Source organism: Echiichthys vipera (genome assembly GCF_963691815.1).
Source record: "Echiichthys vipera genome assembly, chromosome: 18".
NCBI lineage: Eukaryota > Metazoa > Chordata > Actinopteri > Perciformes > Trachinidae > Echiichthys > Echiichthys vipera.
Window position 1 is genome coordinate 26,915,487 of NC_139843.1, and position 26,447 is coordinate 26,941,933.

Below are 26,447 nucleotides of genomic sequence, written 5' to 3' on the forward strand. Positions count from 1 at the left end.
TACAATCACTCATCACACTCACTCATCTTCAACCGCTTATTTGGGATTGGGTCGCGGGGGCAGTAGCTCAAGCAAGGGACCCCAAACTTCCCTTTCCCAGGCCAGTGTGGAGATATAATCTCTCCACCTAGTCCTGGGTCTTCCCCGAGGCCTCCTCCCAGCTGGACGGGCCTGGAACACCTCCCTAGGGAAGGCGCCCAGGGGGCATCCTTACTAGAGCAAAGGAGCAGCGGCTAGCAAAGGAGCAGCGGCTCCACTCCGAGTTCCTCACGGATGGCTGAACTTCTCACCCTATCTAAGGGAGATTCCAGCCACCCTCCTGAGAAAACCCATTTTGGCCGCTTGTACCCGCGACCTTGTTCTTTCGGTCATGACCGAGCTTTCATGACCATAGGTGAGGGTAGGAACGAAGATTGACCGGTAGATCGAGAGCTTTGCCTTCCGGCTCAGCTCTCTTTTTTCTCAACGGTGCTGTAAAGTGACTGCAATACTGCCCCTGCTACTCTGTTTCTCCGGCCAAACTCACGCTCCATCGTCCCCTCATTTCCCCTCGTTTCCTCAAGATCCAGAGGTACTTGAACTCCTTCACTAGGTGTAAGGACTCATTCCCTACCCGGATTGAGCAATCCACCGGTTTCCTGCAGAGAGCCATGGCCTCAGATTTAGAGGTGCTGATCCTCATCCCAGCTGTTTCACTCTCGGCTGCGAACCGATCCAGTGAGTGCTGAAGGTCACTGACCGACGATGCCATCAGGACCAGATCATCTGCAAAAAGCGAGGCAAGATCCTCAACCCACCGAACTGCAACCCCTCCCCACCACGACTACGCCACAGTGGAGGCCAACCCCCACCGGGAACGAATCCAACTTACAGCCGAGGATCCGAAACAGCTCTTGTTTGAGTGTATAGAGATTTGATGGCCCACAGAAGTGACCCCATTCTCCCACAGCACCTCCCACAGTCTCTCCCAGGGACCCGGTCATATGCCTTCTCCAGATCCACAAAGCACATGTAGACCGGATGGGCATACTCCCAGGCCGCCTCAAGGATCCTTACGGGAGTGAAGAGCTGATCAGTTGTTCCAAGTCCAGGACGGAATCCGCATTGTACCTCTTCCAGCTGAGGTTCGACTATAGGACGAACCCTCCTTTCCAGCACCCTGGAGTAGACTTTACCAGGGAGGCTAAGTAGCGTGATACCCCTGTAATTGGCACACACTCCCTGGTCCCCCTTTCATACAATATGTACTACTGTCTATTTCATATTACACGAAGATGAATTTGCCAGCCTCTTCTTAGAAAATAACTTGAAATCCTTCAACTGAGTAAACTATTACATTAATTGATGGTAAACCCTTAATTAATAGTTAGTATTTGTCATTAGACTTTTATATTAGTTGTCACTCCGTCTGTGACAGTTGTGCCCCAAGGATTATTATCTTTGATAATTATTTTGTGATAACTTTTATTAATTGATTAACAATAAGTTTATTGAGAATTTCCAGTCTCATAATCTGATCATGAGTCAAGGCCCTACATTCTGAAGTGTCAAAAACTTTTGAAAAAAACTTTTTAGGCTTGTTATACTTCGTCACCTGACTTCCAGAAACTTTGCTCTACCGTGTTTGTGCCAGAGCATGTGAGAGGAGTTGAGCAGGGAGAATTTCTGCTCCTTGCTTGCAGACCTGTTCATGACCACCTGCTCAAAACTGATCTGAGCTGCTCCACTCAATATCCCTCAACGGTCAACTAGATTTCACCCTGACTCACTCATATTGCTCACCACTGGTTCCAAAATAAGAACTAGGTATTTATCAGATGAACGGTTACTGCCATGAGGGAGGGTGGAGGCTTCGTCCATCTGCATGTACTGGCATGCTTTGAACTCATGGTGTGAGCGGTATAGAAGCAAAGCTTGAGTGGGAGATATAAGCAACATTACAACTTTAAAAAATTCGCTCTGCAGTCCATCTAATATCTTCCCACTACCCACTCCACCACAGCAACCTACACCAAATGGCTTTGTTGTTTGGTCATGGTGTTCATTATTTTATTTGCATCTAACCATAACACCACTACTGTCCTGGTGTCTGGACATTTGAGGAACTATACGTAAATATTCAACTATTATTTGAAGTTTTCTGTAAATTCAAATGCTTTGCACAGTATATCAAATGAGTCATTAAATATAGATATGGAAGAGATGCAATTTCAAATCAGATTTTCTGTACCTGTAAGAAGAGCTTAATCATCTTTAAATGAGACCACACAGCAAATAAATTAAATGTTGAACTACAGAGAATGAAAAACTAGCATTTTATACTCAAAATAATTTTTAAAAAAAGCACTATGTCTGCAAATACACCACTAATTTGATATATTAAACAAATGCAACCACATTTAAAAACTGAGAGGGAGTCACCTGGAGTTTTACAGGCTCAGGTAGCTTCATCTGTAACAGTCCTTCTTTTGGCATGTTCCTCCCTCCATCCTCTCCTCGTCCCTCAGTCTCCCCCTCTTTCACCACCTTCTGCTCCATGTGTGTGTCCTCCAGCTTTTCCCATCTTTCAGAGAACACAGATGGTTCAATCAGTCGGAGGATGTTCTTCAGATCTCCACTTTGGAAAACTCCCATGATAAGCAGGGTGTAGAACAGCTTGATGAGGGGGACGAAGAGAAACTCAGTACTGCCTCCTATTGGATCCCGTACGTGCATGCTTCCCTCACGCACTGCCTCTGTCAGCATCTCGATGGTTTTCATTGTCAGTATATCTAAGGGGAATTCAGGGCTGTACTGGAAAAAGTCTCCTGATCCGCTGTTTCCATTATTACGATATGATGGTCCGGTCCCACAGACAAAACTTGGGGATGAGAAGTGCATTCTGGGTCTCAGGGAGGTGCTAAGGCCGATGCCTGGCAGGCCATGTTTCTTCTTCTCATCTGGAAACAGGGTGATGCTCTTGGTTTCGTCTGTCATGGGAACAATGTACTCATTGTTCATCATGAGGCGAGCTGTGGTGTAGCTGCTCAGGTGGATGTCGATGAGGAGGTCATAGTAGCCTGCACGAAGCAAACCTGTGGGTTTGAGACAGAAATGTAATCATAAACATCAAAGACATAAATCCATAACCCGCTACTGCATGCATTATTATCATAATAGGAAAAATGTTTGTGTGTTTATAAATTAAAATGAGCTTAAATTAACATAGTTCTTTTTTTTTTTTTTTTTTTACAAATAATACTTTTTTGTGCCGTTACTTTGGGGTATGTCTATCCATCTATATACTTATCTATCTATCTATCTATCTATCTATCTATCTATCTATCTATCTATCTATCTATCTATCTATCTATCTATCTATCTATCTATCTATCTATCTATCTATCTATCTATCTATCTATCTATCAGCCATCCATCCATCTAATCTATTTATCCATCCATCATACACCTACCGATCTACCTAACTATCTGAGTAATTTGTAGGTCACTCAAGGTCATTGACAGTGTGGAAAAGAGTAAGACTTTGGAAGATTGAAATGTCATGTGACTTTATCTAAATGCCAATCAGTGTTTATTTTTACAGTGTTTTATTTTATATTTAGAGTACAGAAGCCCTGAAAGGCAAGGTGAAAAAAAAACTTTTTGGGGGCATTGTTCGGCAAAATCTTGTTAGTACCAGATAAACTTTGAGGTTTAATTAGACTGTTTTGAGGGTGAGAAAGTCATGCTGAATGAAGTTCCTGATGCACGATACAAAGGGAAGTGAAAGTTCATCAAAATGCAGCATAAACAACATGCTTTACATTATTAGTGCACTACAAATGTCTGTAAAATATAATGGGACTGTGCATAGTTGCTGACTTGGGGTAAACAGTGTAGATATAAGGTCTGATGGAATAATATTGTGAAGAGACTGTGTGTTCCACATGGCTACTTAATATTCATGTCAATGATCGTGATGCCTGCAGGCAGTGTAAACCTATGTGTAAATGATGCACCCAGATGCAAGAAATGCAATCTGTAAAATAAATGTAACAACTAATAGCAGATTTAGTTCACATCTGGACATTATTTGTACATCACAGCTGGACATGACTGTTTCACAGGAGGGCTGTTTGTTTGAACTGCAGCAGACTGCTGTTGTTTTCAGGCGATTTTCCACACGGGTAAAATTACGCACAGAGATGGCTGGCAGTGGCTCACTTCACTCCCCGCATTAATCGCTAAGACTTAATTGCACTTATAGGCTATATTGTAGTTAGTTGTCATGTAAAGTGTACTGTATGTGTGTCTGCGTTTTGAGGGAGAAAGTTTGCAGTCTTTTACATGGCATCAACTGATTATCTGACCTCTTAATAGAATAGAAAAGAATAGAATAGAATAGAAATACTTTATCGGTCCCAAGCTGGGAAATTGCAGTGTAACAGCAGCATTACAGTAAGTAAACAGTAATATAAAAATTCAATATAAAAGATACCTAAAAAATAAAATGTATAAATAAGGGGACTAATTGTAGTGCAAATGTAAACATATAATAATCTAAGGTGCAGTGGACAGATTATGAAAAAAAACATAAGGTATAAGTATTGTTCTGAACAGTGAAACTGTTATTCTACAGTGTGATGGCAGGAAAGATTTCCTGTATCTGTCCAGAAGAACACGGAGAACAGTAAGAAAACTTAGGCCAGCCATTGTCTCAGCGTTAATGCACGGAATGTGATTAATTAGACAAAACAAACGAAAAGACTGAAACCAACAAATAACAAAGTTTAAAAAAAACTGACGGGAGCTGCGGCTACAAGCTGCCGCCTGAGGCAGCGCCTGCATGGAATTATTTTTTGTAAATGCTATATTACCTGGCATGTACTTATTCTCTATAGCCTGCAGGAGCTGTGCCTCGTCCACGTGGGAGCAGAGGGCATGTGCCACTCGGTTGTTTCCCAGAGCACAGATTGCTGAATACAGTCTGAGGGTATGGTAGTGAAACTTTAATAGGTCCCTCTGCTCTGACAGCTCCAGGATATCCACCGACCTGGACAACACAAAGAGATACGGCATGAGAAATAAAAGAGCAGGAGAATGAAAAGGTTTGTGCGCGTGTGCATATTTGTGTGTGACTATGGGTACTCCACTTATTCTCCTCAGGTATGTGCAGAGACATAAACTGCAGTGGTTCGTTACACTGGACCAGCCAGCCGTGTCTATCATTCACTCTGGATGCTGACACCTGAAAAAAAAAAAAAATCTGTTAGCACTTAACAGACTGCATACATTTGATTTATATTGTGCGGCACAGCAGAGTGGATTTAGCAACTGATTTTAACATTAAAAAACTTTGTGAAATACTCAAATTATGCTGTAAAATTAACACACGTGTTTTATAAAAAGTTAGGAGCTAATTTTAATCTGCAGATGTTTTTGTTCTATACATTGTGCAAATAATGTGCAGACCTGTTTGTGTATTCAGACAAAAAGCCATGTCTACAATTCTCTCTTTTATATGAGCCAAACAAAACGATAAAAAGCCAGAAAATGCAGGTCTACTATAAATAAGAGGAGTTATTACTGTACCTCGAGGAAGTGGTTGGGAACACGACTCCATAAAACAGGAGTGAGAAACTGGACATGCAGCCGTGGAGGACACTGAGGAATTGGGTTCTTCCTTTCACTCTTAAACAGTCCAGCTGACAGAGGCATCACATTCTGACAAGAAACAGACATATTTACAATGACACAACATCCCAGAAGACAATGCTGGACCAACCAAAGATTATGATGTGGACAAATCCAGACTCATTTCACAGGTTTTTTTCCTGTATATAAAGAGTGCATGTGCTTCTCACCTTAATTCGTCCCAGTTCAAACTGGAATACATTGGGGCTGGTGGCCTTGGCAAAGACTGCCGGGAACAGCTTAGTGCTGGGCTCCACCTGTGGAGACAAGAGTGTGCTTCGGTAGTTACTTTAGTCCAACTGAAATCATTATTATTATTTATTTTATTGCAGTCCAAAAATAAAGTTAAAACAATGTTTAAATCTATTGCTATTGATCGTTAATTGGAAGCTGAACAGAAGAGACAATGTAAACAAACTCTCTCTGGTACAGTAACTGTAATTAGTAACTGAACACAACCATATCTCAATATTCACTCATAGCCAGAGCGCCCCCCTATTGGCGACAGGAAATATGTGGCTTTTTGAAGGTGTCATACTTTAACGAACTCCTAAAAATTGAATCCCGTCACCTTCAAAATCAGCCTGTACCATCTCAAGACATTAGTGATCAAAGTTAACTCATATCTTTTTGTTTTTCTGGAGGGTGTGGCCGTGGCGTGGCGGTGAACATTGGCGTCATATCAGAACATAGAAAGTAGCTATACCTTGAGCAATAATTGTCCAATCTGCCCCAAATATCTCATGCATGACAAGGGCCCCACCCTGAACAAACCTAGATGACATCATTGACTCACAGTAAGAGCGCCCCTTACTGGCAAACCTTAAATTACAGCCCCTCCTCCAGGATGGACATACTTTGATGAAAATTGGTAGGCATATATAACACGTCCAGACGTACAAAAAAGCAAAACTTAAACTCAACAGGAAGTCGGCCATTTTGGATTTTATGGCCATTTTCCAACATTTGCACGTGTCATAAGGAACTCCTCCTAGAGTTCCTTTTCTGGAGCATCTGGCTATGGTCTAGCGGCGAATATTGGCGTCACATTATGAAAGAGTTGCTGTAAATTTACATCTCTATATTTACTCACTGCCACAGAAGACAGCCTAATATGACAAACTTCATACGATTTACATCAAATTTTGAATGTGTTCTGCATTTGATATACAGCAAGGCAAAGCATCTTTGGTAGGTGCTCTCTAGTGCCGCACGGTGGATGCAGGAACAGGGGCAAAAGTTTCCATAGATTGCTTGCAACGCCATGCCCTTCTTGCAGTGTTTGACAGTTGCTTAGACACGCAGCTGTAATTGGTTTTGTTATAGCAGTGATGTTGAAAAATAAAGATTACAATGTACATGTATTATGTGTGTACATATATATATCCACATATATATACATATATGCACACATACCGTATATACATACATATGTATATATGTATATACATATATATGTTCATCACTAGAACAAACTGCAAAATGCAGTTTACTTTCAGTTGTGCAGTGTCTCAAACCAGAAATTCCGACTTACATGTAGTACACTGTGTACACTTTGTATTCACTTATGTAGTGCACAAATTTCGACATTGTATTGCAAACCGGTAGAGCCTTACCGCTACATTCCGTCACCCACCAAAACATCTACCGGCTTGTTTTGTCACTATTGGACTACAGTGTAGTGGTAGTTAATGAATAAAACAAATGTATAACTCACATTTGTATAGTTACCAACCAGGTACTTCTGTGCACTGCTTTGTGCTGTACTTTGTCATTGAACACACTATGCACCCAAAATAATAAGTATAGGGGTGGGATTATACGATTTGAGACAAAGCAATCGTCTAACACACATTACCGAAAAGGAGAATGAGGTTTTAATATAGCTGGTGCAAGACTGTTGTAATGAGAGGGAAATAAAAGAACAGAAGAACAAGGATAAACACAGCTGGAAGAAAGGAGGCAAATGTTGGTGTATGAAGTAAAAGCAAATATTGACCTGGTAGTATGTGCTGAGTTCTTTGCCATTGGCTGTAAATGTCAGCAAACCGTTTGTTGGGTCGACCAGACAGCCGATCTCTAAGCCGTTGTTGTTCCTTCCCTGACCAGGACTGCTGCTCTCTCCAGCCCACACCATGTAACAGTTACTGCGCTTTATACTGAAACACACACACACACACACACACACACACACACACACACACACACACACACTGTTACAACAGGTAAATAATCCAGTGGATCATATGGATAACAAATCCTCCAGATTGTAAAGGATCTGAAGTCATGTTCTATCAAGTATATTTCCGTGCTTTTTAAAGTCATTATTAAACTGCTCAGTTTTTTAACCAAATTGAAGAACTACAGTACAAGCATATGCAGTGATTGGTATTATCATGTCATGTTAAAGGTATGCTAGTCACTTAAATCATACGATATAGTTTAAGATGGAATGAAAACCTGTTGCCTTCATGAAACATCCCACCCATCCCTGCCCACCATACAATTATACAAATATAAGAATTTACCCTCGGATAGGAGTTGGCTGCAACCTGACTAACCTCTCATGAACTTTGCCCTTCTCATCTCCCAGGGTAACAGTGACAGTTCGAACATTGTGCAGCTCAAAGCTTGGGTCGTACTGATGGAAGTCAGAGGTTACCCAGCCCACCCAAACACTACTGGGCTCCTGACCAGGGAAGATCCGCACAGAGTAGTAGTGCTGCACAGAAAGAGAGGTGCCATCAAGTCAGGTTTAACTGCATTGCTCTTGATCACAGTTACTTTTCCAAAGAACTTCACAACTCCTGGATTATTAAACATTAAATCAATACATGTAACACTTCTTTCAGGTGCAATGGATAGAAAAAAATTGCCACAAACCAGAGACTTGTATGACAGCTGAAAAATATATTCTAATGTCATATAATATAACAAATGTAACGACTGAACTTTAACACTTTTTAAGGAGCTGCAGACCTGCACCATGTGTTCATTCTAACTTATATTCATAACATATTCATTTCAAAATCACATTGTGCATCTTTAGCCTTACTTAACCTTGAACAGGGGAGCTACACATCATTAATAACAGGTACTATATATTCAGTGAGTGTTTTGTGAATTTTATTTTGTACATGTATTATCTTACAGTTGAGGCGTGCATAAGGAATTCATATTCATCTCTGTCATCAGCCATCACCTCCTCTGACAGACGAGCAGTTGATGGACAGCTGTTGTCTGGCTTGTTTCTCTTCAACATGAACCTGGTAGATCAGATGGTTGATTCAGGTTTATAAAGTTTATATATAGTGATAGGACACAATGACAGAAAAAAAAATGACTAGAGTGCAATAGTTGAATGTAGATAATATACGGTTCATGAGGGAACAGAGGGTGTACCGTTGCTTGAGCTTGGAGGGCTTCTCCTGGTTATAATCTTTGTGATTGTTGAATTCATCTCTCTCGGGTCCATTGGGACCACTGGGACCATGAGAAGACTTCATCAGGACCTCAAAGTCTGACACAGTTTCAAAGTCCTCCAACTCCTGCAGAAACAGACAGCGAACACAGCACACCTATTCTCAATCTTATACCCAACCCTACTGTAGACACATGCAGGTAAATGTGAGCAGAAAATGATGTTGTGGTGAACTTTCCTTTCATAGTTCTATGACATGTAGATTATGCAGTTGACTAAAGAAATGCAAGATAATATACAGCAGCAGAATATAAAATTAAATTACCATTGCGATTGCGATACCATCCCAATGTAGGAGCCAATTAAGGTGCTTATAAAACAACATGTGTGCTCATACATCTAGTCAAAATGCTTTGGTGTCACTTACAGACGTGTCAGCAACCCCCAAATAACACGCCCCCAGTGTTTTAGAGAATACGTGTTTTCTTTAAACCTCCTTCTTTCATACTTGGTGACATTTTTTTTGTTCAAATTTGGCCGGGTGGTTAATAACACATTTTTCTGAAGTGTGACAAACTTTTGGCATTGCTTTACACAAACTTAAATAAAAATGAAGACTGTATAAAAGTACATGTTAGTGTGTTGTGGTAAGGTTACCCTCTTTGGTGAGAAGAGGCTGTCGTTAGGTGAGGAGCTGGAGAAGGATTCTGCACACTCTATGGGCATGCTCAATCTGTAGAAGGTGATGTCAGTGTAACTGTTCTGTGAGCCAAATGACCTCTGGGTTACCTTTAGGCAAGGACACGACTCCACTGTCCCATCTATCCTTGCCACCTGAAAAAGGAGGACATTTAAAAAATGAAAAAACACAAGTTCTGTCTGCATTGTCAAATTTTCAGCTCTGCTTAACTTTTCAATAGTTTTTTTACAATACACATATTCACAAACAAGCCTGTGAATTTTCTCATAATGTCCAGGTCATCGTTAGCCCCATCGTCATTTGACTGAAATTGCTTTGGGGATATATTCACAAATGTAATTAAATGTGTCTGAAGGTGCAGACAACAGGTGGCAGCTTAGTTGAGAGGCTCTGCAGTAAAGACAGATTATTCCCCTAAACTAAGAGCTATACATTATATGATTTCATGTTCATGGCAAGGCCAGAAAGAAAGCACAGCTAAAGCAAGCAATACAGTGGCTGACGATAAGATTTCCGAGCTTCTACCACTGGTCAGATAAAGGTTATACCAAAAACATTCAGCAGATTTTAGCAGGTTCTAGCTACATGGATCGGTATTGCAGGTGACACCCCTCACCTCTATGTGTTGGTGGTTGGGGGGGACAGGAACAAACTGGGGCAGCCTCTTGCTGAGCCACATGGTGACATCCCGGTTCATGTTGACTGCAAACGGTTCATAGCCTTCCTGCAGCCCGCAAATGGTGAAGTACTTCAGAGTGCTGACATCTTTACCAAAATTCATTTTCCCCACCTGACACACACCCAGACTGGACACTGGGATAAAACCTGGAGAGGAACAGAAGACATCAAATACTAAGATGAAGCTTTTTGGGCATTACTACCTGTAAAACGGATGGCTCGAATCAAGCAATCTGATTGGTTCCTTGCCGAGATATAATTCCCATATACCACAGCTATGACTACCAATTCCTTGTCACAATTCTATATCAACATTTCATCTTTGAATACAGTGTAGGGAATTAAACTTAAACTTTCAGAAGATTTCAACATGTTTATAAAGTGATCGGTTAGTCTTATTTAGCACAACATATTCATAGAGTGATTGGTTTTCCTTATTTCTTATGCTCTCTGTTATTGAAAATGTCAATCAGCTTTGCCAGTGTGTCGCTATCTTTATGTCACTATCTTTAGCCCAAGCTTACCCTACGTGTTCATGGACGTAGTAGCTAGATCTGTCCATACAAAAAATTATAATTTTTCTGCAGAAATGTTTGTTACAACACAATTGAGCTATCAGTTTAGTGTAGATATTGAAGTTATTTATATATAAATATAAGAATTTAAAATCCTTCTCCTTACCTACAAAGCTCTTATTGGTCAGGCTCCGTCGTATCTTAAAGAGCTCATAGTACTGTATTACCTGACTAGATCGCTGCGCTCTGAGAATGCAGGGCTACTTGTCATTCCTAGAGTGTTATTCTGGAGGCAGACACTGTCCCCATATTTAAGAGTAAACTTAAAACTTTCCTTCTGGATAAAGCCTACAGCTAGGGCTTATGAGCCCTTAGCAATGTTGTTATTTTTAAGCTGATTTTGTTCTGCTTAATTCTGCTGCTATCAGCCTAGTCTGCCGGGGATTATACTTTTCCTGATACTCTGAGCTTCTCTCCTCTCTGTCTGTATCATTCATGTCTCATCAATGCATGTTACTAATTCAACTTCTTCCCCGGAGTTGTTTGTGCTTTGTCGTCTCGCAGGACTCTGCTGATCGTGGTGGTGCCTGCTGCCATGGTCCTGCATGACTTCTCCTGCTTCCTGCTACTATTATAATCTATCAATTCAATTTCAATTAAATTCAATTGAATTGAATTTAATTGAATTGAATTGAATTCAATTCAATTCAATTCAAAGGTTATCCCAGCCACTTACCAGGAATTATGTGTAAAAGAGGCTTTAGAGAGTGGGGATGGGCTAAAATCCGACATTTTCAGCGTTCTAGATTGTCTATATTTAAAGTTTTACATGATGTTACAATTAGGACACAGCGCAGGACACATGGGATCTGTTAAGTCTGTTAGTGAACCTCAGTGAAATGAATCAATCTCCCCCATGTACTATGAAAGTATGCCAGCTATTGAGCCTCTCTGCAAGTGCAGACCAAATTTTACTGCGCCTGCAGATTTGTGATGGCCCAATATAATTTTGTTCCAAATAAATGTATTGAAACGTCTGCCAGAGCTGTTGCTTATATCACAAATCCCACTAATTGGTGTCATGTTGTATGATTTTTCTTAAATGTTACTTCTTGGAAATGAACGGGAATAGCACACACTGACTAAGCAACCTATCAGGTTAAAGCTATGCCAGTAACTCAGAGTCAATAATGTATTGATAAATCTTGCCAAAATAAAAAAGCAGGGTCCGTCCGATGTTTCTGCCTGTTATAGGGAAGGTTTTCATTGCCACCGTACTCTACGGGGGAATTGTTGGGTCTATGTAAATCATAAATAAGTCATAGAGTGTGGTCTATACCTACTCTGTAAAGTGTCCTGGGATAACTTTTGTTATGATTTTGCACTATAAATAAAATTTAATTGAATTGAAATATATTGGTCATATATATTTAGTTTGAGAAACTTCACAATGTCTTCAAGCTACACTAACGCTAGGCTATGCTCGGTTTTGCTAACAGGGCAACAACAGGCTAAATTAAATCAAGGTAGTACATTCCATAGCAATTATCGGTCAGGAGAGCCTTTTTATTTCTCAACAATTCTCTATGGATTTATTTTGGTAATAGGCATGGATTAAACCCTTTTCTAAAAGCAATAGCTCACTTCAGGCCGTGGTATGTTGGAATTATATCACGGCTAAGGGGTGTTGTTCGGCCTGTTGTGAGCTATTGCAAAATTATTCCATAGAAGAGAGTAACCCTACGTCATGTTAATAGCCGCGAAAACAAAGAAATCCTCAGTGTTCTATAGGCGCTAATACGAAAAACAGGAGTGAGTCCTCTGTTTATGAAAATAAATCACATTAGATTTGAGGAATTACAAATAATATTTCCATATTTTTTGATAGAATGATGGCAGAAAGATGACAGAATGATGTCAAAAGGATGCAGTGAGTGTGTGTCAGAAAGAGAAAGATCATTTAACCTCAGGTGGAAAAAGCCTCGGCTGTTTGTTTTCTTTCACAAACTAAACTAAAACAACATTATATTAACCACAGAGAAATGGATGGTTGTCATAGTTCTGAATTACCAGAGGACCATTTCACAAAGCAGGTTCAACAAACTCTGAGTCTAACCCTGAACTCTAAGTTGATCTACTCTGAGATAGGAAACTCTAAGTTTTCGGTTCCAGAACAGCTGATTTGCGTTAGTTTGATCAACTCGGAGTAGTTTCACATGGAGTTAAGCCCATGAACCACAAGTATAAAAAGACAGCATCAATGGAACCCTGATTTGACGAGTCACCATGGCAACGGGGAAGAGGAGGGCTACGCTACCACTGGAATTGGAAATATTAATGCGTTCATACTGTGAGTTTGAGCACGTTTTTCGCTGAAAAAGAAAGGGAGACGCGTGGGAGAACATTGCTGCTCGGGTCAATGTCTAAGTTTAAATATAGTCCTGTTGCAATCACAATAATATCACAGGGGAAACTGCTTGGGTGGGAGCCTATTAATTTATTTAATTTAGGTGCATTCCCATGGGGGAGAAGCGCACTTGGCAGCAGCTTAAGATGAAACATAAAAACATTGTTCAAACAGGTAAAACCTCAGCACAATCCCATGGTGATACCTCATTTTGAGCAGGTTTGACATTATAAAGTAAATATTACTGTAAGCGGCTGTTTTAAACGTTGTATGAAAAAATCCCATTTGCCAAAAAATAATCCATTCTGATTGGCTGCAGCATTATAGGAGTGGTTAAACTGCCTGTTCACCGTTCTAGATTACAATTTATCAGCAATACTACGAGCTAATACAGCTGCAGTTCTTCTTTTTATTAACTGGAGGAGTGACCAATGTTTCCATTGCATAATTAGCTTATGGAATGGGGATGACAATGGATTTAAGTTGCAAAATGCATGAACATACCAGAATCAGCTTTAATGGAAGTGTTTACACACATACATGGAATTTGACTTCCGTAGGTGTTCATTCTCTCAGACAGGTAGACATATACAATATTGACTTTTAGTACACATGAAATAAAAAAACTAAAAAATAACAATAATAAATTTGGACAAATATACAATCCAGATGGCAAAAATAGACAGGAACATAACTTATGGATATATACACAAAATACATATATTTAATATGAAGTAGGGTCTTATACACAATTCTATATATATAAAACAAATGTACAGGGTCACTCATTCATCTTCAACTACTTATCCGGGGTCGGGTTGCAGGGGCAGCAGCTTTAGCAGGGGACCCCAAACTTCCCTTTCCCGGGCCACATTAACCAGCTCTAACTGGGGGATCCTGGGGCGTTCCCAGGCCAGTGTGGAGATATAATCTCTCCATCTAGTCCTGGGTCTTCCCCGAGGCCTCTTCCGAGCTAGACGTGCCTGGAACTCCTGTGGTCATTTGCCCCTCCCATTTTTATAATACTAATAATGATACTACTACCACTATTATTATTATTATTAATAATAATAATAATAATAATAATAATAATAATAATAATACAACTAATGAGATATCCTCAAAGCAATTTCAGTCAAAAACAACTGGACTGGTTGTTTGTCTAGGAAGACTAATGAGAGTACTGCTACTACTAATTATCATTATTGCTATTATCAACTTGACCTGTCACAATAGCAGTTTATTGAGAATGGAAGAGACATAGGAAGGAACAATTATTCTCCACAGTGTTCCCCTGGTCTGGATCACACACTTGAATGAAGGTTCTCTTGGCTGGTACAGGGTCATATGATGTTGGTGCTGGTCTCACTGAGGGTGGCCCAATATGCAGCCTTCTGTGGTGGGTTGTCTCTGCTGCAAAATTGATCTCAGTTCAGATAGCTCCTGGATCTTCGCTTCCAGCAGCTGGAAACACAAGTAATACATTAGTGCTGTTCTGAGGTGTTATAAAAACAAAGATATTATAAATGTGTGTGTGTGCGCATGGGTTACAGGGTGCCCGTACATGTGCATCTGTGCTTTACAAAAGCCAACCTCTTCCAACCGGGCCACGGCTGGCAAGCGTGCCGTGCCCGGGCGTGGTACAGTTCTACTCACACTGGTCAAACTAACTAGACTTTAGCTATGAAGTGTGCTTAGACACAGTACAGATGGACAGTCTGAGTGCACACTTACCCTCTTTCTTCTCTGGGCTGAACCTTTCGTGACTTCAGCTTGGTGCGCAAGGTCTGACTGACTGGATCTGTAGCTGAAGCTGTTCTGGAGTGTCTCATAATAAATCTTACATGTCGCTTGAAAAAGAGAGACAACAAGTAAAAAAAAAAAGAACACCACCACGATAAACAAAACAGAAATTGTTTTCAGATTAAAGTTATTTACATATTAAGACTCCAGTGTCTTCCACCAAATAAAAAGTCACAGCCTCACTGTGGGATGAGCTCAGTCTGTCCCAGCAAATGATAAAAAAAGAAGAAAGAAAATGTGCACATGTACATATAGTATACACTAACATTAATATCTCTACATCCACAGGATTAAAATGGAGGCTTTGCCTTTTATTTTAATGTTTTGTGTTGTTATCTCGGCTATATTGCCAATGAGGTATACATTTACCTGTTGCCATGGTGAATTGTAGTATCAGAGCTCCATTAATTATTTTTATGTTTATGCTCAACCTACTCAGAGTTGATTAAAGTAACTCTGAACAGCTGTTCAGAAAAGGCAGAGTTTCAGGCTCAGAGTTTGTTGGACCCCGGTCAGTTTCATTATCTTCGATAGCCGACAGCTCTATAAACAACAACAACAAACAAGAAAACAGTCACAAACCACAAACTTGTCCACTAAGTTATACTCTACACAGTGTCAGCTTTTTGTGAAGCCAGGTGTTAACTTATTTTGGTAATTATTAACGTTTAGTGAGTAAATTGCAGTGTTAGAAAGTAGCGTTAGCATAACTGTGAACGTTAGCTATTGTTAGCTATATCATGCTGGCTGGCCAGTTTACATTTGATAAACCAAACAGCTAAGAAATGTATAGTTGGTTTGCAACAACGCTAAACATTTGAAAAGTGAAACTCACCAGGTTAAGTGACATTGGTTGAACTCTGCAGCAGCCTATCACTGTCGCATCGGGCCAAGCTGCGTCCGACGGTGGTCACGCCATGTCTGTATGCGTTAAATGAGGATTTCTCCGAGGCTCCCTCTAGTTCATGGGTGTCAAAGTCAAGTCCCCCGGGATGATATTTCATTAGTATTAAAACCGGCCCGCACGCCACAGCCGCCTGCTGGTGTTTTTCATGTGCCAAGACTACACTACCCACAATGCAACGGTAGTCCGCGAACTCACTGCAGCACCGCAAGTGGGCCGCCTCGGCTTCATTATTCATCAGCATTCAAGGCAGATGTCAACTTTCAGCAACCCCCCCTCCCCAATAATGGCTAAACGGAAGGTGGACGTTGAGAACAGGATGTTTCAAGCTAGGTGGTACATGTTCACGGAGGTAAAAGGCAAAGCTGTGTGTCTTTATCTTGATATTAAGGAACACATTTTATTTTTGAAGGACATTTTCTTTTTTGCTGTTTGCCTGTTGAAAATGTTTTCCTTGAAATAACTAAAGTCATAAGAAAATCTTGCTCTATTCATTTAATGTACAGGACGTGTTTTCTCTTTGGAGGAAGTTTGTTTTTGTCTGTGAGCCTGTTGAAAAATGTTTTCACTTGAAATTACTGACAGAGCCATACAAAAATATTGGATTATTCATTTAATTATTAAATAAAATACAGTACACTGTGTTAGGTCTTGGTTCAATAGGTTATATGCAATCATTTTAATATGTTTTAATAAACATTGAACCAGTCCGGCCCTCGGCTTGTAGCAAATTTGTTTTTTTGGCCCTCTAATGTATTTGACTTTGACATCCCTGCTCTAGTTTGTTCTGTACCTCTGACAACGACCATAATCCAAGGAGACGACTGATTGGATTTGCATCCATAATTAACGTTAATACTAAGAAGTATATTGTGTTGTTACACAAGACCTGTGTTCTAAGCTATGGTTTCGTTTTATAAATCACAATCAACTCTAAATGTGGCGCAGCTTTGGCGGCTTCCTGTTATACCCAAGAGGAAAGAAAGTCTATGGTTTCAAGAAATGGCCCTTGCTCCTGATAACCCCGCCCGAAACCCCCAACTGTAGTCATGTGGCCGTTTCCAGGGAAACCAAGACACACACACACACACACACACACAGACACACACATTTATAACCAGCCAAATGACAGAGCCGTCTGTAGACTGATTAGTGTAAAGTTTAAACAAAGAGATTAAAGTAATATATAATTATTATAACCTCATTGGTGTAAATACGGGGACATTTTTTATATGTAACATCATTTTCTCAGATAGGATTTTTTGCTGTTTATATACATACTTCTACACTATCAAACATGTAAACTGTTTTAAACTGCCAGGTACTGTTATTTAAAAAAGTTATTTTCTTATGTTTCCTTATCATTCATAGTAAACAATGAACAGGGGACTTATCAATCGACAAAATGTTGATACATGACATCACTAAGTGTAATGGTGTGGCTGTATAGTCCAGTTTCAAACCACATAAAAAAAGTAAATCATGCTTCAGTTGTTCAACTGAATATTGCCTCTTCAAACTGTAAACTGAAATTCCTGAAGGAAGTGAAGGCTTTTGAGTGTAAACTAGTCTAATGTACCTATGTATCTGATTATAAATTTCCTCCTTTTCAGTGGAGACACTCACACTCCTGATTTGCATTTGTGTAGATCACAGCATGGTTATTTACATGTGAAAACCTTACCCAGTCCTAGGAGCTGGGGGAGGGGGAGCTTCCGCACCTTAGACTGCAAGTTTACAGCAATTCCCGGAGCTAACTGAAACTTACAGTTGGCTATGAGTTTCACTGCAATTTACCGTGATGGTAACTGCCGCAAATCCGACTTTTCATGCAGTGGAAGGGACCACGCACAGCTCCAGGGATCTATTGAATAAGCGTGTGAATATTGGGTTGGGTAGCACAGGTCCTGAGACAGGACGAAGAGACTCTGCCAGGACCTGGAGCTTTGCGGCTGTTTTGTCTCTTTTCAACCAAGACATTTTGAGGGCCGAAAGGTCTGGCATGAATGGACTTCGAGCCAGTAGTCTTTAAAAACACTCTATTGATAAACTGCGGGTTCATCATCATCATGCTATCATGCTACTGCAGAGGTTTGGTGTTATCATGAGCAGTATTAGTGGTTAAAAAAGCCATTTCATTCCTTCACAGTGCTGCCCCGTGCTAATCAGCATTCAGCTGTTTGCAACTCTCCGGGATATCTCCATTAATAGTTGTTACACAAAACAAATTGTCTCAATTGCTTAATTGATGAGTGCATTTGCCGAAAAAGACCGTGGGATGATTTTACGCCGGAATTGCACTTTTTAACACTATCCATGGAGGGACCTTTTATTGAACCATGCGTGCAACTCAATATTCACCGGATCAATTGAGAAACTGAAGCAATATCTTCTGAAAATGTTATAAAGCTCTGATTAACCCTTACACAGCCAAAAACAGACATGAAAGTGTCCATGACAGTACTTCAACTGCTCTTCAGTATGATGGGGATCCTAGTTGTTAGTCAAGTCCTCAAAGTAGTGCAGCATTACAGTTGTGTTTTATCAATAACGCAGCACTGACCTTCACCAACTTCAAAGTCCTTGAAGGCCAGCTCAGATCCAGAGTCATCCAGCAGCACTTCTCCATTGAGTGTGAACATCATGGTGTGTTCGTTCAGATCCACCATGCAGCCCACTACGTCCCCTGTTTGCCAGGCACGCCCAAAGTGCTCGTTACCCTGGTGCCAACGCTGGACCTAAGACAAAAAATGTTCCCTATTTAGAACTAATTTCGACAACAATTTAAAAAAGAGATATTGTTCCTCTGCAATGCCAAGAAAGTGAACAAATCGAATGTGTAGAGCAAAGAAAAATCCCACCACCTTGAAGCCATCAAAGACAAAGGCCTGGTCATCAGATCCCAGCTCCTGGTCTGGGAGGCACCCTGGCCTGGCCCAGCCCACCCTCATCTCTCCTGCTGTGCACACCTGTAGGAGAAGCGGGAACAGGGTAATATCTAGTTCAGGAACAATCCAAACAGTAAAGCTCAGTGTGATAACTTAGCAATAGCTGCACCATGCAGTCTGCTGGAGTCTGGGGACATTTGACACTAAATAAGTATAATGGCTGAGTGTGTGCAGATTACAGTGGATAGAGAAACTAATGCAGAATAATAAGAATATTTAGTGAAAAGTTTCTGCATACTGTTTTACCACCCAGTATACTTTGATACTGTTTAAGGTTTTACTTAGTTAATTAACAGATGTGAATATACACAAAGTTAAAGTTTGGAATCACTTGTCATATTTATGTTTTTCTTCTTTTCTTCAATAGTAACTATTGTAACAGAGATAAACACAGTACAATTAAGACACTAATTGCATTACATTTGAAATAGTTTTGGCCCCAAGAAGAAGATGAAGAAAAAGACGGAAATGATTTATACTTCTATTTAGTCGATGTTTAAATCCCCACGAGAGCTGGACTCAAATATTTGACTATTTGGATATCCGTTGGTCAGTTTTCAATTTTGGTATTTGAATATTGTTTTTTTGGATTTTTTCCAAAACTGTAGAATAACTATGTAAGCTCTGAAAGGCAAGGTGACATTATTTTTGTTTAGCTCCTGTGGGAGATGAAATTAGACACTTAAAATGCAGCCTAAACAACATGTTTTACCTTATTAGTGAACTACAAATGTCTGTAAAACATAATGGGACTGTGCATAGGTGCTGACTTGGGTTAAACAGTGTAGATATAAGGTCTGATGAATACATATTGTGAAGAGACTGGATGTTACACGTGTAGGAACCTCATGTTAACTTCTCCTTTGTGACCTTTCATTCCTTATTTCCCCTTTGGCCATCTGCTAAATCTCACAGGAGAGCTATGTGAGATAAGGAGTTTTACAACCTTTACCCTGTGCGTAGGGTGAGTTAAAAAGTGTATTGCAGAACACCTCCTCGCCAAATGGAGACCCCCTTAAAAGTGTAAATCAGCAGGACATCTGACTGCTAATTGAACTAAGGGACTGTCTCGCCAAGGAGAAAGAGCGACACCAAGTAGTAGGACAGGGTAAGGACAAGGAAAAGACGTTTAATTAAGGAACAAAGCCAGAAAAGGACTCACTGTTTCATTGCAACTGGCTGTTCAAAGACATTCTCTTAAATATGTAACTGTGTATGCGTTATTAGTATCTTGTTCAGGTTTATGTAGTTTCAGAAGCGCAAAGTCTCTGTTTAGTTCCTGAATATCCTGTGTTTTAAATACTGCTTCCATTCACTCAGTAAGGTTATCTGTTAAACTGCATTTCTAAAGGTTTTGGTTAAATTGGATATGAGAAAGATTAATAACGAAAAATCACCCAGAGATAGTTTAATCTTCCTTGTTAGAATGCCGCTGTTTTATTCCGAACAAGAAAGTCGATCCGCCCCGAGCCAAACCTCTGTGCCTCTCTCTGGATAAAATCACAAGCGGAGTCGACTTTTACTCTCTTCCACTCCTCTCTTGCTGCTCCTCTTCTTTTTTTCTTTGTTTGCATCACCTAGTCTTTACTCCCCTTGGAGAAAACTTCTTTAACTTCAAAGTTATAATTTTCCTTTGTTCAACTTCGTTGCTCAAAAGTTCGCAACAAACGTTACTTTTACATTTGTTTTTCTTCCTAAAGTGTTTTCGTTTATTAATCTATTTCTATTGCGCAAATTTGTAAGTCTTCTATGTTAAGTTTTATCTTCCTTTTGTAAATATAGTTAAGCCACTTCGCGCTGATCTATGTTGCATCTGTCCGGCCGGCAGGTTGCATTGAATTTTGCGCGATACCAACTCAACAGAATCAGTCAGAACTCTTTTTGACCACCAACGAAAGCCAGAGCCAAGCCACCTGAAGGGCCTGAATCAACGCAGGGCCGTGAAGCAGCAGCAGTCCCACTACTCCAACTGCGCCAGTCCGACAGTCGACCCAGTCCACAGCCGAACTACAGAGCTGTCAACACCGAGCCTCGGTGACCCACAGATCCAGCTACTCTCTCACTGTGAGACACTTCGGGGACTGTACCACCTCAAAGGCGAGTGTAAGGTTGGCACTTTTACTACAGCTCCTGGTTAAGACTGTTGGTGATAATTAGGTTCTGATCGAAGTTCTGTTGATAGGCTAATTAGAGCCAGTTTAAGTCCACCAGTAATGTTATAAACCAGCCCATTAGGTGAGAACTACTCTGGTCTTAAGCTTGTTATATCCACATTTAACCCATTTTTTCCTTATCTATTCAGTACTGCATTATTCTGTATTATCCTTGCCAGTTAGTAAAATAAATGCTTATAACTTCACGTCGTTGTGAGAATCTTCTCTTCTGTGCAGAGTTGAGGGTCACTGTTAGGTACGAACTAACGTGTTCGAGACGAGACTGAGACTGATGAAATTGAAGTAAGCAATTACGTTAAGTTGCTAACGGCATTCTTCTACATTAACAGGTATTAAACCTTCACCAAAGTTTAATAAACACCCTGTCTTAGTTGGTGTGGTGCCCTACTTCAAGGTAAATTAAATCCTAAATTTTGATTAGTCAAGTTAATTCACAATTAATTCGGTGATTAATCTATTCGAGCCATAATACGTGTAGACTCTCCTACACATGGCTACTTAATATTTACGTCAATGTATGACGTGATCATGATACCTGCAGGCAGTGGAAACCTACCTAATGTGTATATGATGCACCTTGATGCAAAAAATGCAATATGTAAAATAAATGTAACAATAAATATCAAGTTATGTACACACCTGGGGCCTCATTTATAAAGGTGGCATATGCACAGAAGAGGGTACACGCCACTTCCTAAGCAAACTTTGGGATTTATAAAAAGCAAACTTCGCAGGAGAATGTGAGATCCTCCATGGAGACTCTGACCCAGGCGTACGCAAACAAACGGGAGAAAGGAGAAACGGAGACACCGACAGCAGAAGGATGAAACATGAGAAACTGTGAAACTGAGTCCATTGTGTAAAATCAAACGAAATATTGCCTCTCATTACTCATATGAAGAATTTACAAGCCCTTCTTACAAATAATACACCAACAGCTGTTTGATGGATTCTCTATGCAGTGTAAAAAAACAGCAACAAGATGTAGATCATATATTCAAATGAAGATATCCTGGGAAAAAACCCTCATAACTCATAAATTAATATGTTCTGTAATTGAATCATTGAATCCTATTTGAAACTTCTGGCTAGGGATAAACGTAAATATGGTAGGATTGTTATTCACGTCGGCGGTAATGACACCCGATTACGTCAATCGGAGGTCACTAAAATTAATGTGGAGTCGGTGTGTTCTTATGCAAAAACTATGTCGGACTCCGTAATTTTCTCTGGTCCCCTGCCCAACTTGACTTGCGATGACATGTATAGCCGCATGTCATCATTCCGTCGCTGGCTGTCTGGATGGTGCCCGGTAAATAATGTGGGCTTCGTAGATAATTGGCAGTCTTTCTGGGGAAAACCTGGTCTTATTAGGAGAGATGGTATTCATCCTACTTTGGAGGGTGCTGCTCTCATATCTAAGAACCTGGACGCAGTTGTTAGCGGTCTAAAACCATGACAACCAAGTGTTGGGATCAGGAAGCAGAGTCGCAGTCTTACACACCTCTCTGCGCTCCCTGTGGAGCATTTTCCAGCTCAGTTTAGTATACAAACACTGTCTGCCCCACGATCATTTAAATTAAACAGATCAAAAATGAACAGAAGAGGAGCTATAAAGAAAAACTTGATACAAATCAACGCAAAATGTGCGACAATGCAACAATATCAGAAAATAAAATGTGGACTTTTAAACATTAGATCTCTCTCATCTAAAGCTGTATTAGTAAACGATCTGATATCAGACAACCATATTGATTTACTCTGTCTGACCGAAACCTGGCTGCATCCCGAAGAATATGTTAGCCTAAATGAATCCACTCCTCCCAGTCATATTAATACTCATATTTCTCGAGGCAGTGGTCGAGGAGGAGGCGTTGCAGCTATTTATAATTCAGGCCTATTAATAAACCCTAAACCTAAACTAAATTATAATTCATTTGAAAGTCTTGTTCTTAGTCTTTCACATTCAACCTGGAAAACTGTGCAGCCAATTATATTTGTTATAGTGTACCGTGCTCCTGGTCCGTACTCTGAATTTCTGTCCGAATTCTCAGAGTTTCTGTCAAATTTAGTCCTTAAATCCGACAAAGTAATAATTGTAGGTGATTTTAATATTCATGTGGACAGCGATAATAATAGTCTCAGTATCGCGTTTATCTCTCTATTAGATTCGATTGGTTTTAGTCAGAGTATACATAAACCTACTCACTGTTTTAATCACACCCTCGACATTGTTTTGGTTTATGGTGTGGAAATTGATGACTTAATAGTCTTTCCACAGAATCCTATTTTATCAGACCATTATTTAATAACTTTTGAATTCATATTACAGGACTACTCACCACTGGGTAAAAGTGTCACAAAAAGTGACAAAAAGTGTCAAAAGTGTACACCAGATGTTTATCTGATAGTGCTATAACTAAATTTAAGGAAGCGATTCCATCTGCATTTACTTTAATGCCTCATCCTAATATTCAAGACTCCTGCACTAACGTTAGTTTCTCTGAAATTGATCACCTTGTTGAAAGTGTTGCAGGCTCTCTAAGAACAACACTTGACTCTGTTGCTCCTTTAAAAAAGAAGATAATAAAACAGAGGAAGTTAGCTCCGTGGTATAACTCACAAACCCGTGAATTAAAACAAATATCGCGAAAGTTGGAAAGTAAATGGCGCTCCCCTAAACTGGAGGAATCTCACTTAGTTTGGCAAGAAAGTCTTAAAACCTATAGGAAGGACCTCCGTAATGCCAGAGCAGCCTATTACTCATCTTTAATAGAGGAGAATAAGAACAATCCTAGATTTCTTTTCAGCACTGTAGCCAGGCTGACAGAGAGCCACAGCTCTATTGAGCCATGTATTCCTATAACCCTCAGTAGTAACGACTTCATGACCTTCTTTAATGACAAAATTATAACTATTAGAGACAAAATCAACTCGCTTGGCACTATTTTTTCATCAAACCCAGGAACCTTACAAACTGTACGACCTGATATATTCTTGGACTGCTTTTCTACAGTCGACCTTAACAAATTAAACTCTCCTATTTCAGCATCAAAGCCTTATACTTGTCTCCTAGACTCTATTCCAACTAGGTTACTTAAAGTAGTGTTACCTTTAATTAGCACTCCTGTATTAGATATGATTAACATGTCTTTATCAGCAGGTTATGTACCAATGTCTTTTAAAGTAGCTGTAATTAAACCTCTTCTTAAAAAGCCCAGTCTTGATCCTGAGGTACTAGCCAACTATAGACCTATATCTAACCTTCCTTTTCTCTCTAAGATCCTCGAGAAATTAGTTGCCAATCAGTTGTGTGACTTTTTACATAATAATGAGTTATTTGAGGATTTCCAGTCAGGATTTAGAGCAAATCATAGCACTGAGACAGCACTGGTGAAAATTACTAACGACCTTCTAATAGCTTCAGACAAAGGACTTGTCTCTGTACTTGTCTTACTAGATCTTAGTGCTGCCTTCGACACTATTGACCATCACATCCTGCTACACAGACTAGAGCATCTGATCGGCATTAAAGGAACCGCACTGAGCTGGTTTAAGTCATATTTATCAGATAGATCTCAGTTTGTACATGTTAATGACAAATCCTCCATGCACACTAAAGTTAGTCACGGAGTCCCACAGGGTTCTGTCCTTGGACCGATTCTTTTCACCTTATATATGCTTCCCTTAGGAAATATTATAAGGAAGCACTCCATAAATTTTCATTGTTATGCTGATGATACACAATTATATTTGTCGATCAAACCAGAAGAAACCCATCAGTTAGATAAACTTCAAATGTGCATTAAGGAAATAAAAAGCTGGATGACCTGCAATTTCCTGATGTTAAACTCAGACAAAACTGAAATTATTGTACTTGGCCCCAAAGGCCTCCGAAATTCAATAGCTAAAGACATTGTTACTCTGGATGATGTTGTGTTGTCCTCCAGCACCTCAGTAAGGAATCTGGGTGTTATTTTTGATCAGGATATGTCCTTCGATTCTCACATAAAACTAACAACAAGGACTGCATATTTTCACCTGCGTATTATTGCAAAAATTAGGAACATTGTGTCTCAGAAAGATGCAGAGAAACTTGTTCATACATTTGTTACTTCTAGGCTGGACTATTGCAATTCCTTATTATCAGGCTGCACCAATAAGTCTGTTAAGAGTCTCCAGTTGGTCCAAAATGCTGCAGCTCGTGTACTAACTAAAACAAATAGAAGAGAACATATTTCTCCTGTATTAGCTTCTCTGCACTGGCTACCTGTAAAATTTAGAATAGAATTTAAAATCCTTCTTCTTACGTACAAAGCTCTTATTGGTCAGGCTCCGTCGTATCTTAAAGAGCTCATAGTACCGTATCACCCAACTAGATCTCTGCGCTCTGAGAATGCAGGGCAACTAGTCGTTCCTAGAGTCTCCAAAAGTAGAATGGGAGGCAGAGCCTTCAGCTACCAAGCTCCTCTCCTGTGGAACAAACTCCCAAATGTTATTCGGGAGGCAGACACTGTCCCCTTATTTAAAAGTAAACTTAAAACTTTCCTTTTTGATAAAGCTTACAGCTAGGGCTTACGATGAGACTTTATTCTGCTTAATTATGCTGCTATAGGCCTAGTCTGCCGGGGGATAATACTTTTCCTGATACTCTGAGCTTCTCTCCTCTCTGTCTGAATCATTCATGTCCCATCAATGCATGTTACTGATTCAGCTTCTTCCCCGGAGCTGTTTGTGCTTTGTCGTCTCGCAGGTCTCTGCTGATCGTGGTGGTGCTTGCTGCCGTGGTCCTACATGACGCTTCCTGCTGCTATTGTCACTGTTACTCATATATACTATCACTAGTTTAATAAACTATAAAATTTGTAGCTGTATCGTAGCTGCTATTGCCACTACTCATCATTGATCATGTTTGCCACCATAATTATTATCATTTTCATATTCTGTCACCTTAGCTGTGCTTGTTTCTACTATTCTGTTGTATTAACTGCCTTAACATATACGTTATATTCACATTACTATAAATATTATAGTTACTGTTAGGCTTTGCTTGCATCTCTGGAAGTGTGTCTGTCTGTCTCTCTCTGTCCATCTGTGTGTCTTTTCTCTCTTTCTCTCTCCTTTTCTTCCTCCCCAACCGGTCAAGACAGATGGCCGTCCTCCACAGAGCTGGGTCTGTCTGACGTTCCTGCCTGTTATAGGGAAGGTTTTCGTTGCCACTGTA

At 40.1% G+C, this 26,447-nt stretch overlaps 1 protein-coding gene across 1 annotated transcript in view; it reads right to left on the reverse strand.

The window, feature by feature from the left end:
* Positions 1-26,447, reverse strand: part of ryr2a (ryanodine receptor 2a (cardiac)) — a gene marked incomplete at its 5' end in the record, with an annotated part of 336,158 nt that overhangs the window by 173,260 nt on the left and 136,451 nt on the right. Inside the window, 13 exons of the mRNA XM_083932619.1 lie at positions 2,422-3,074; positions 4,857-5,032; positions 5,133-5,227; positions 5,572-5,703; positions 5,844-5,930; positions 7,673-7,832; positions 8,235-8,395; positions 8,825-8,939; positions 9,076-9,221; positions 9,752-9,928; positions 10,411-10,619; positions 18,665-18,839; positions 18,966-19,070. Coding sequence (XP_083788745.1) covers positions 2,422-3,074; positions 4,857-5,032; positions 5,133-5,227; positions 5,572-5,703; positions 5,844-5,930; positions 7,673-7,832; positions 8,235-8,395; positions 8,825-8,939; positions 9,076-9,221; positions 9,752-9,928; positions 10,411-10,619; positions 18,665-18,839; positions 18,966-19,070 — 2,391 coding nt within the window. The remainder of the gene's footprint in view (positions 1-2,421; positions 3,075-4,856; positions 5,033-5,132; positions 5,228-5,571; positions 5,704-5,843; positions 5,931-7,672; positions 7,833-8,234; positions 8,396-8,824; positions 8,940-9,075; positions 9,222-9,751; positions 9,929-10,410; positions 10,620-18,664; positions 18,840-18,965; positions 19,071-26,447) is intronic.